The sequence below is a fragment of the Nannobrachium achirus genome (genome assembly GCF_963921795.1).
Source record: "Nannobrachium achirus genome assembly, chromosome: 22".
In the NCBI taxonomy this organism is placed as follows: Eukaryota; Metazoa; Chordata; class Actinopteri; order Myctophiformes; family Myctophidae; genus Nannobrachium; species Nannobrachium achirus.
Window position 1 is genome coordinate 23,980,554 of NC_137829.1, and position 12,450 is coordinate 23,993,003.

Consider the following 12,450-nt stretch of genomic DNA (forward strand, 5'->3'; position numbering starts at 1 on the left):
CTAAAAGTGGAGTATGCATCTGCCCTTAGGAGTTGTCGCCACTATGTCTTTGTATTTAAAATAAATCGCTCTGTTAGCTGTATTGCTTGCCAAACAGAACAGATCTACAAGCTGTCAACGTGTGCACTGCATTGGTAATATGTGGTTACTCAGTGTCTATTAATTACATCATCAAATCTCTGACCTCTTAACTCATTGCATGCCAGGCCCGATAGTCCCGAGATTATTTCAATGTCTTTCCCTGCCAGGCCCGATAGTCCCGAGAATTTCCGCCATTTTGAAAAAAAAAATTTGTTTAAAAAAAAAAAAAAAAATGTTTTCAAATTTTTTTTCTGACCCCAAAAAATGTAGTAGGCATGATAGAAATCGCGAAATTGCATGTTTAACCCCCATAGCAACCCCATCTATCAAACATGGCAGCCATCTTTGTTTACATTTTAGGAAAACATAATGGCTTCTATCTCATGAATGCCTGAACGGATTTCCATTCGGATTTTTTTGTTTGAAAGCTGTGAGCAATGTGGACACATGTGGAGCATTATCTAGGCATGGGTGTGCATGATCCGTGCACTATGAATTACATGGAAGTCTATGGAGACCAGAGGCACCGTAGAGTACGAAGGTATGTTAAAATGGCGGGGAATGTGTTAATCAGTATTAAAGTGGTACTTCACCAAAAGTACCACTTTTACTTAGCCCTTGATGGCTTGCATACAAGGAGAATATTTGTTTATGTAACATACCTTTACGGTGAATAAAGGACCACAAATATAAGTCCCCAAAAAAGAAGTTGTATTGCCCAGCCCTACTTTCTATAGCAGTGGTTCCCAAAGTTTTTAGCTTGTTTACCTGGGACCCAAGCTAGTGAAAACAGCAGATCTACTAGCTCACAACACGTTGCTTTGCTTTGTTTTCCAATTGAAAAATCAATGCATTTTGGATCATGAAAATATTAGATTTCTTTCGTTTTTTGAAAATGTTTTGAAATAATAATAATTAAAAACAAAATGTAGGAAACCAAAAATTAAGGGACCCATAAAAATGTGTCTGACCCACTGTTTGGGAAACACTGTTCTATAGTATGAACCCCCGGGGCTGTGCTAGATGGCTTTACCTGCTGCTCCTCTTGGCCCTGGCGCGGGCATAGTAGGCCTCGTAGGATTTGGGTTTCAGCTCCAGTGCCTTGGTTGCAAACTCCTCAGCCATGCCAAAATCCTGCAAGGAGAAGACGATCAATACATGACAATAAAATTACCCATCCGACGTTCAAGCAAGGCTGCTATTGTAATAATGAATGATGTATGAATTACCCCTTTGGCTCAAAGCATGGCGTTCTATAGGGCTTCAGTTTGTTATAGCAAACAATTGGCTTAATAGCTATATATTGAGTTAGAGTTAGTTGATTAACTAGTTAAAAGTGCAGTTTTCAATTATTGGTGTGGAGTAAAACAGCATTGCCTTTGAATTTCACTGTATTTTGAGGACGCAAAAAGCGTTCAGATGTTTTTCCCCAATGTTTTGTGTGCAAAGAGCCTACAGTACATAAAACGATAAGTTGATCAATCATATGTGGCATGGTTTCCAGTGCATTGGGAAGTGTTAAACAGCATTTTAGTTGGTAGGCCAGAGCTGTTGCATACCACTTGAACGTATACATTGCACAATCCTTTTGTCACTTGAGTGACATAATGATGTAGTTTGAACTGAAAAAATAAAGAGACTTTCTTATGGTCTCACCAGACTATTTTTTTCCCTTAATAAAGTCAATATTTAAAATAACACAGTGTTTTAACTCTCTAAAGAATCTCTATTTAATTCAGCACCACATCTCAGAGTTGCTCAATTATTCTACTCGTTACATCATTATTTTCAAGTGGCACTTGTCTAAAGGGCTGTGCAACTGAGTATAGAATAACCTTTAGAATCCACTGTCCAGACCATTTAATCCCACACAGCGCAACCATTTTACATAGTTTACATATTATGATGTCTGTGTGTTTATGTGCAACACTTCAAAACAACCAGTGAACTAATCTATTCTAGGCTTTCCTTATTTACTGTTGCCCCGTGATATTCATATGATACTGCTGAGACGAATCAAATACTCTTGACAGTGGAATGTCTTTTTACTTTTGAAGTGATTAACCACTTAAACAGTATACTTTGTTTACCTAATTGTTACCCTCCTTTTTCCTCACTACACAAAATCTCTTAGCCTAAAAAAAGGTGATCGACAAGATCAACAACACATTGCAATGCGTTGGGCTTGTAAGTCACCTATTTTCGCAGAATGTTTGCCTGTTATGACATGCCGAGAATAGGGACGTGAGGATTCAAGTGATAAACCAAGTGGGAGGTAAAAGTACAGCCCTAAATGAGTCTAGACAGATGGTAGTGGAGTGGATCCGGAGAGGCTTACATTGGTTTTCCTGCGACAGCGAGACAGGTTGAGGTACAGGGAGACCCTCAGCTCTTTAAATGCCTTCAGATCATCACCAAAGCCTTCCCTAGGAAACTTCCTCAGGGCGTACTGGTACCTCTGGGCCGCCTCTTTCATCTTCCCTTTCTGGAGGACACATGGAGGACAAAGCAACTAGTGAGGAAAGGCTACAACCAATAGGAGGGTGGCAAAGGTGGGGATGGAGGAGGGGAGCAAAGACGTTTGCCAGATACTTTGATATGAGCTACTCCTCAGCTCAAATCCTCCCTCCCCATCCATCATACGCCACCTAAATAAAACACATCTCGCACGCGCACACACAACTGTACACCTGACTGGATCGCCCTTTCTGTCACAAAACTCCATCAGCTAAATGTCAGGCATCAATCATGGCTCCTTGTGCGAGCAGAGCATGACGCACTCATCCATTCATCGTCACATTGAGCCACTAAAAAAGTCACAATCACTTTTTTTTATCTGCGAGGTGCAAGTGTTTTTTCATTTCGGTTTTGAATAAGCAGCACACAGTCACACTGATGTTTGTTCACTGGGTCTTTGTGATGGTACACAAGAACAGAGTACACCGGTTCCTGACGGCCTGCCGGCGAGCAAAGACGACATAATTGTGCGCAAAAATGTCCTGATATGTAGCATTGCCTGTCGTAATGAGACCAGTTTTAAAAAATCAAAATAACTAGGGGCGTAAACAACCGCTAGATGAAGTCTCACTGAACCGTTTGAACAATCCTGAAATATAAATATGAAGCCAGAAGCAAAGTGAGCTAGAAAAGCTACTGTGTTGCCCGTCCACCACTGCCATTTGAACACCCAATTTCCTTCACTCTAAAGCAATATAGTTTTCCAGAAATGCGCGCAAAACAACATGCACATTTTGACCAATAAAAATAGTCTGGTGGTGAGACAGTGCTGTGAGAACTTGCAACACAATATGCTCCAAATAGAGATGGAGCGAACAATATTTGTGGGGTGGACCTGTGCTGTCGCTTGACTTACTTGACTTAAACCCTTCTGCTCCTTGGAGAGCATAGGAATATGTGGGGATTGCTTGCAGCAGCAATTAATTGATCTTGCTAGCATCAGTCACCTTTGAAAATTGTGAATATAGCTGCCAATTCTGAATATCTTTTAAAATTAATTATATTGTTGGGACTAATTAATGACATGACTAAAATTGGGACAACAGGTTGAAAGTAGTTAAGCTTTGATCGTACAGTACCTTATAAAGCAGGTTGCCCTCCTCCATGAGCTTCTGAAGGAGGATGATGAGGATGTCAGGTTTGGATGTTGCCATGGCCCACGCAGCATTCCCTGTCCAATGAGACACAGGGTGGCCATGTTATATTGGGTGTCTCTTCCCATGACCATGACTATATTCAGTGGAAATTGGTACGAAGTAGAGTTACCTAAAGATTGTACCTGATCGATCATAAGGTGACGTTCTGTAGCCTTAGTGTTATTGAAAGCAGTTAAGAGAAAGAAAGCGATAACAGATTGAAAAGGAATGCATGCAAAAAGTATTCATTCACAGTAAAAGAAAAGTGTCACAAGGACCATGCATATATACATGAATTAATTATTATATTCAAGTGTCATACACAATGAAGCCATTTTGCAGTTACTGTATGTGCACTTTAAGAAAAGAATCCCCACATATTCTTAGCACTATGCACATCATAAGCAGAGCTCTGCAAGAAATTAGAGATGTATCCCATTAGCAAGTTGGTGACACGGCACACTGCACTACAGATAAGCTGCAGGCCCAGATAGGCCAGCGCATGTCATTTAGGTGATAAGTCACATTCTTAAATTAGCCTAGCAGCAAACCTCAGGCAGGAGTGGAAGAAGACACACTCCGCTCTGTACTATTGACGAAAGAAGAAAGCGTAGAAAGGAACAAAGATTGATGAGCTCTTTCCTTGACATTAACCTCATCTTAGCTTGAACAACACTTACAGTACATTAGTAATTTAATATAGGCAACAGTCCCATCCTTCCAAGACCAAGAGAACTTGGGGGAACCCTCAAGGGACTGACAGACTAACAGCGGTCTTTGTGGGCATTCAGAACTGAGCAACAAACTTGTTGACTCAACATTTCCTATCTGTATGCAGTCGCATGGGTGCAGAAAAGACTATAGGCATAGTAGGCTATTCATGCATACACAAGTGTTAATTTAACAACAGTAAGACTAAAATCAACATTCAGAATTGTTCTGTGTGTACGGCAGGCTCTATAGAAAGGTAATACATGCATCTACAGAAGGCTATACAAGCACAGTGTTGGCAATGATGTACGATGAGTTCTTACCTAACTTAGCACCCTTCTTCAGCAGAGTCACCACCACGGAGGTGTTCCGACAGCCTATAGCCCGGTCCAGAGGCCTCATCCCACTGTAGTCCACATGCTCTATCACAGCCCCCTTTTCCACCAAGTAATGGACCTACAAACAGAGCAACGCCAGTTGAGACAAGAACTCATTCAAATAAAATGTCATTCCTGTGGTGGAGAGCCGAGCTAATCCACAGCAGTATGCGTTCAATAATTACTGAGTGATGCTTTCAGTTAAGGCTAAGTAGGTGTGTGTGTGTGTGTGTGTGTGTGTGTGTGTGTGTGTGTGTGTGTGTGTGTGTGTGTGTGTGTGTGTGTGTGTGTGTGTGTGTTGTGTGTGTGTGCGTGTGCGTGTGCACGCGTGCGTGCGTGCGTGTTCTTTGAGAGAGAGTGAGCGAGAGAGAGAGAGAGACTGCATTTGCACATTAGGTGTTGGGTAAGAAATGTGTGTGTTTGCCCATGCTTCTCATCTGGGTTATGGGAGAATCTTTTAGTCAAATGAGATTTAAATTAATGACGACATACAATCTCTGCATCCCCGTAGAATGCAGCCAGGTCCAGGGGAGTCCGTCCATTCTTGTCTGTGTGGTCGATGACCGCACCTTTCTCTACCAGAAAATGCACCACATTCTTATGTCCTTTCAAACATGCCCAGCTCAGGGGCGTCAGTCCTTCCTTGTCCATCGAAGTTAACGAAGCACCTGTGGGCAGAATTATAGACATGAAAAAACCAATAAGAGAAATCCACAACACATACAGTGTAGTGAATGAATGTTCTCTGGTTTGTAATCAGTGTGTAGACAAATTAGAGTGGGCAAGCAGTCAGCTTATCCAAAGGTTGCTAATTTAGGAAGATACACTATCCCAATAAACCCTTTTGCAAATCCCGCCCCATTCTGCCCTGTTACTATGATGGGACATTAACCCTGGGCAGATTGTTTTTATAGTGGAAGTGGATGGGATTTTTTTTTCCCTTCATAGCCTCATTACAGCTATATAAAGTACCAAAGGAAAAACACCTAGGTGATATTAATAAAAAGGGAAGACAAAGGTACAGTAGTTACATTGCAAAACAGGGGATTTACCCGAAAATATATGTTTTAATTTGTTTAATCCCAGTGGGACAGAATCCTCTTTGCAGATTCTTTTATAGTGGTAGTGGATGGGATTTTTTTTCCCTTCATAGCCTCATTACAGCTATATAAAGTACCACAAAAAACACATCTACGTGATATTAATAAAAAGGGAAGAAAAAGGTACAGTAATTACATAGCAAAACAGTAGTTTTCCCCCGAAAAATAAATGTTTTAATTAGTTTAATCCTCTGGATCAGAGATAGAAAGAGAAGCGCATTGCATCTTGGGTACTAGGAAGAGGACAGAGAGAATGTTTCTCCTCACATAATAGGCTGGCTTTTCGTAATTCTGCCCATTTAAATTATATGTACCCAATCGTGACTCTTAGACCATTGATAAGGTACATGTGAACTAGTTTGTTGAAGCTTATTCGTTATGATGAGCGAGATCGCTTGACGCTTGCCGTCGCTATCACCGTACCGGCCGATCTCCGTGTCGCGCACTGCGGACAGTTGTTGAAAGCCACATTCAATATTCTCCACTGCACAAACTCCACCCCCGATAGCAAAAAGTGAATGTTTTTTTCTGGTTGGCCAGTCAGGGAGTCTCAGGGACCAATCAGAAGGCTGACAAACGGTCTATTGGAGCTACTAGAGGCGATATTGTCCCAAATCCTACAAATGGTCTCCTAAGTGGGTGCCGTCTGACGGCAAATCTCGCAAACGGCCAAGGTTTACTGGTGCTAGATCCCGCAAGAGTGTGTTGCTGGGACAGAGAAAGGTCGATAATAAAGTAGATTTTCTCCTGATTTGTCTCACTGAAAAAAGCCATTTTACTATTACAATCTTGGAAATATTGTGTGGCGATCGGGACCAATATTTAGTCCAGTGACCATGGGGCTAAAGAATGGATCCGAAGCCGTGTTCACGTTCACTCTTCCATTACAAATAATAACAGACTCCTAACCTGCTTCCGGTCTCCTATAAAGGCGTCATGCAGATACGGGAAGTAAACTGGAGATGGCATGTCTTGGGCTTACCTTTAGAGAGCAGGAAGTCGACAGTGCTCAGGTGGCCCTCGCAGGAAGCCACCATGAGTAGGGTCCTGCCCTGCTTGTCACTTATGTTGACGTCAGCACCGTGCTGCAACAGCAGCTCTGCAATCTGCAGGAAGACACAGACAAACATCAGAACACACACCCAGATGATATACTGTAGTTGCGACCGAAAGGTTGCAGTTTACCATGAGAAACGTCACTGCTTGTCCGCTTGTAGACGTGTATAGGGTCTGTGGGCAAACCATAGACCGTAAAAATGTGTCATCATGATGTCATCATGCTCTGATGTCACTGTGATGTCGGGGGAACCACTCTACCAGAATGGGTTTGCCACTCTGACATCACGCTCAGGCTTCACTGTGATGTCACACTAACAGAATCCCTTTTATGCCCATATATGGAGTTCCCTGATGTCATCAATATTAATGATGTCCTGATAGAGAGATCCCTGTGATGCCAGGGGAACAAATCCCTTTTATGCCCATATATGGAGATCCCTGATGTCCACATCCCTGATGTCCACATCACTGTGGCGCGACCTCGCCCTCAGGGGAACCACTCTACCAGAATGGGTTTGCCGCTCTGACATCACACTCTGGCTTCACTGTGATGTCACACTAACAGGATCCCTTTTATGCCCATATATGGAGTTCCCTAATGTCATCAATATTAATGATGCCCTGTTAGAGAGATCCCTGTGATGGCAGGGGGAAAAAATCCCTTTTTTGCCCATATATGGAGATCCCTGATGTCCGCATGCCCTGATGTCCACATCACTATGGCGCGGCTTGTCGCCCTGAGACATCTTACTAGTATACACACTGTACAAACGGTACACACATACTGTCTATAATACTGTACATCAGTGGTTCTCAACCTAAGGACCTAAGACCTTTTTAATACAAAAAACAGAAGAATAAATAAAACGAATGACTATTGCAACTTTTGAAAATAACCGATCTACAAGCTCAACGCCTCGCATTGTGAGGCGTTGTGCGCTTGTAGATCGTCTATTTTCACAATATTTATCCGTGGAACAGAGTCAAACTAAATTGAATGCCTCAACTCCTACAATTCCAAGTGCTTGTCACAGGGTGGGGGGTCCCCAGTTCAAATACGATAATTATTTTGAGGGATCACGGCCTGAAAAGGTTGAGAACCACTGCTCTACATGCCTCTTAGTAAAGTATAAGCGTGTACTGTAGTTTTGGGCAAGTGTCGATAGAGAAATACTGTGTAAGCCAGAACAGTCATTCAGCATGTCTCACCTGCCAGTGTCCCTGTCTCACAGCACAGAACAGAGGGGACACCCCTCTGCGGTTGACCTGCTGTACCACAGCCCCTTGCTCCAGCAAGAAGCTACACACCTCCATCTTTCCCCGGCCTGCTGCCGCTGTTAAGGCTGAGGAAGGGAAAAGGACCACACAAAGTTGTCAGTGTTTTTTATTTTATTTTATTTTTTATAAAATGGATAGACCCGGCGCTTAATACTGATCGGCTGAGTCCCATTATTGTTCCGACACGCATTACTCTGACGTTATTATAGGGTTAGTAATGCGTCCCATTACTAACCCTATGCCTAACCGCACGCATAGCCACAGAGTCGGAGGTATGAGACGTCCGACTATCGCAAAACATTTTGTAAGCAAACACCTGAAAAGCATGTACTGTATCAGTATCACTACAGCAATGGTGTGTTTACAATATTCACCTTACCGTTACATGAATGTAATGCCATTAGAAATGTTGTTTTTAATGGGATGACAGGGGGAGAGGATCGCTCGTTTTGTTTAACTCTTGTCCTGCGTATTTGCAACTGCAGATTCTATAGTTTCATACTGTAGCAACGTCCTTGTTTGTGCAAGTAGTCAGGGACTACGGTCTTGTAGAAATTATTCTTGTAATTCTAATTGGGATATTATTTTAACGTTGCCATATTTGGCAACCGGTCTGTAAAAGCAATAAGCCCCAAGAGTGTTTACAGTGTCTTTAGAACAGCTAAGGGTGTTGTTGGGCATCACGCGGAGTGGAGTGCCTACAACTTTTAACAGATGGTACAAGAAAGGAAGAGAAGAATGTAAGCACTTTAGTTAGTTGTGAATTTGGGTTGGAACTTAACCCCTTCTCACAAAATAACACTTGTAGTGTACACTGTAAAATCCACACTGAGGATTTTACATTGTATGCCAAGTATAGCTGAGGAGAACATGTGTTAGGGATGGGGCGATAAGCGATATTATCGTTTATCGTGATAAAAAACACACAATAATCGTATCGTGAATATTTAATTTATTGTGATATCGTCCTCCGTCATGCACTGGGATCAATTAACTTTTTATTTGCGGAGCTGCATATTCTGTAACACTTAAACCCTCTATAATTGGTAAAAGGTACCCAGGATAATGGATTTTGATTATCGCGATAATATCGTAAATCGTGATTTCTTTGGTCACAATAATCGTGATATGAAATGTTCATATCGTCCCATCCCTAACATGTGTATGGTAAAAAGATTAGAAAGGGACACTGGATACAATACAGGGGTGAGGGATCTAAGAATAGGCCCCATCATTGTTAACACAATAGTCTGGAAGTGCACAAGACGTCAGACCACTGACACCCTGATGACCTGCTTACACAGTTCCAACCCTTGTCTTTACAAAACAAATGCTGTTCAAAAGTGGAGAAATGCAGTTTGGTGTTTTGTGCTGAATTAGTTTAAAACTAGACAATCATGTAACACTTATTAAACTCATTAACATCCTGCCTCAAGTCAGACAGCTTCAGCAGTGCATTGTACTCATCAATTTATGCATTCAGCTGGATATAACAACCAGAGATAATAGAAAACAAAGTCAGACCACTGTTTCATGCTTGAACACCAATCCCTGCCTAAATGTTTTTGTTTCAGCAACGATTAACCAGATTCAATACTGTCTAACAAAGTTTCGGAATTACAATAATTAATTGGCTCTCATTTTCCAAATCTCCTAAATGATGCTTAAGTGAGCCATTCCCCCCAAAAATATGCTGTTCCAACTTCAATGCTCACAATTTAATCAGCAATAGCAGCAGATGGAGCCGTCTTAAGATGAATGCCCGGTATCCAAGAAGATATCCACAGTGAAAACGAGCTTCACTCCACTCTCTAATCCCAGAGATTTAAGGCATCAAGCCTCTGTGCCTGACTGACATCATCCATCTAGATGGAACAGAGGGCCCCGCCCTCCATCTGCTCTGCCAAAATGTGACTATCCCCACACACATAAGAATAGGGGACCAATAATTAACAGCAGGCCATAAAGTAGGCCTGTATCTACGCATATGCTCTGGGGAACAGTACTGTAGCAGCTGGGACTATCTGGTGTTACGTTGGACAAACTAATCGACAGGTCCTGTGATTGAGAAGTGATTTGTTATGTTGAGGTCAAAATCTCCCTCCGTACTCAAAAGCTCTACGGGCCCATTGCCGTTCACATCTTAACTGTTTAGTGCACTTGCGCCTGGTCAGAGCTATACTTTGATTTGTCAGCCTAATCTATTAAATATTTATCTTTACACTACAGTGTCTTGCCATTTCTCTCTCCCTCCCGTCGCCTCCCTTCACGGGAAGGACAGATTGATATCTTCCTGGTTTCTATTGTAAGCGATATGTCAGCCCTTGTCAACATCTCAAGCCCACCAACACAGCTTTACTGAAACCGTCTGGAAGAGGAGACTCTGTGAAGCACTGTGACAAACCACATTTACCACAGTGAGGCCATTTAAGAATGTCCTCACTGAACTACCAGGGCATTCAAACACAACAGAGAGGTCACAGTGCCTGATATCTTGGTACATAATAACATGGAAGAGTTCATCATTTAGTACAGTGATTGTCTAACTATTTGTTCCCAAGCACACCTGTATTCATATTGGGGCAAATTAGCCTCTATAACATGTGTTATAATACATTATTTCTGGTATATATAATAATGTGCCTCTGTATTAGGAAATGAGTGTGCACAAAGTGCTGATGCAAAGATTCATGCACTCGGTGGTAAAATACCAGCCCACTACAGGCGTCTAGGGGTTCCAATACAGTATAGAGCGGTGTCTACACAAACACAACTGATCCGTGTTCAGGGGAGGGAAGCTGGGCAGTGAGGGTGATATTTGTCACTGCACATACTCCTACAGGATGGGGTAGCACCTGTTAGCGGGGAGTGTTGGGCGGGAGGAGTAGGATGTAGGTGCTACGTCCTCCTGGCGGGGGCTCCTCACTGGCTTGTGAGCCAGTAGGATACAACAGCAGTGACAACACACAGAATTAAATGTGTGTGGGGACTGGGGAGGAATTAATTGGGATAACGACTACACAGAAAAGGGGGTAAAAAATAAAACCTTTTGTATAATATATTGTAATGATATGTGGTTATCACAAAATCCCAAGGCACACCTGGACTTGTTTCACAACTCACTGTTTTGGAACGACTGTTTTACACTAGGGAAGACAAATAATACTGTATGATAAGAGAGTTGATGATTGGTTTCAATTCAAGTATGTGGTTAGTGGTTAGGAATTTGTAATTTGGCAAGATGAAATTCAAGACAAGAATGGTTTGTCAGTCAACTAGCCTCAAGAATCTAAAAGCCCTGCTAGCTTGAGGCCAGGACGCTCCTTACACCCAACCACACACAAATGGTTTGAACCCACTCACACTGCCACAGGATTGTGACATAAATATATATATTTATTATTATTATTATCTAGCTTCGGATCCATTATCTGTCTATTTTTTCTTTATCATAATCATAATTTCAAAAGAAAAGTTGACATTTTGACCTGAGGGTGGTGCTAGAGGAAATGTCAAGGGGCTCTCAAATGGTTTCCTGGGACCATGAATGCACTCAACAAGTGTCACGGACAATCCACTGATACCGCTCCTTACATTTTGAGATATCTTACAGTATGTGCAGTTGTGCACGCAGAGATTTTAACCTAATGTTGGCACTAACGGAAAGGCCATTAGGTCACCAAAATAAGTCCACCCTCCAGGGAGCACAGCAAGTGCCATTGCGATCTAGCTCGCCGTTTTCAAGATAATGTTTGGGACCAAAGTGGTGATTGAGCCGATTACTGTCTGAAGGACATCCTAAAAACATGAAGGTGACATGCTATACTGTAGCTTTCCCCAACCTTTTCACATGAATGTACAGAAATCCACTCAGCAGCAATGAATGGTGTCACCACGAGCAGAATGCTGCTGGCATCATGTCATAGTACAGTAGGTGTGTTCAGCAACACGGCACAGTTACTGTGTGTTACTGTTAAAGCTGTTTTTAACCAAACCGATTCGGCCACGAATCGGCGGCGGAAGGCGGAAAAGAAGTTACAGTGTGCAAAATCCTCCCTGCCACAAAATAGCACACTGGTGGTATGAATGATTGATGCCAGAGCACTGCAGGCAACCACCACACTGTAAATAATGGAAGAGAACCAAACAGAACACTAAACACTGCATTCATTAAACCTTAAGCCTACCTAA

At 42.2% G+C, this 12,450-nt stretch overlaps 1 protein-coding gene across 5 annotated transcripts in view; it reads right to left on the reverse strand.

Annotated features, from left to right (window-relative positions):
• tanc1b (tetratricopeptide repeat, ankyrin repeat and coiled-coil containing 1b) overlaps positions 1-12,450 on the reverse strand; it is a gene marked incomplete at its 3' end in the record, with an annotated part of 136,731 nt that overhangs the window by 3,001 nt on the left and 121,280 nt on the right. For 4 of the 5 annotated variants that reach the window (XM_080752539.1, XM_080752537.1, XM_080752538.1 and 1 more), the window contains exons 19-25: positions 8,191-8,324; positions 6,905-7,028; positions 5,315-5,490; positions 4,769-4,901; positions 3,678-3,769; positions 2,420-2,566; positions 1,115-1,215 (exon numbers count right to left, since the gene is read on the reverse strand). In XM_080752539.1, coding sequence (XP_080608665.1) covers positions 1,115-1,215; positions 2,420-2,566; positions 3,678-3,769; positions 4,769-4,901; positions 5,315-5,490; positions 6,905-7,028; positions 8,191-8,324 — 907 coding nt within the window. Of the gene's footprint in view, positions 1-1,110; positions 1,216-2,419; positions 2,567-3,677; positions 3,770-4,768; positions 4,902-5,314; positions 5,491-6,904; positions 7,029-8,190; positions 8,325-12,450 lie in introns of those variants that run through there. The other variant, XM_080752540.1, reaches the window with a different exon arrangement.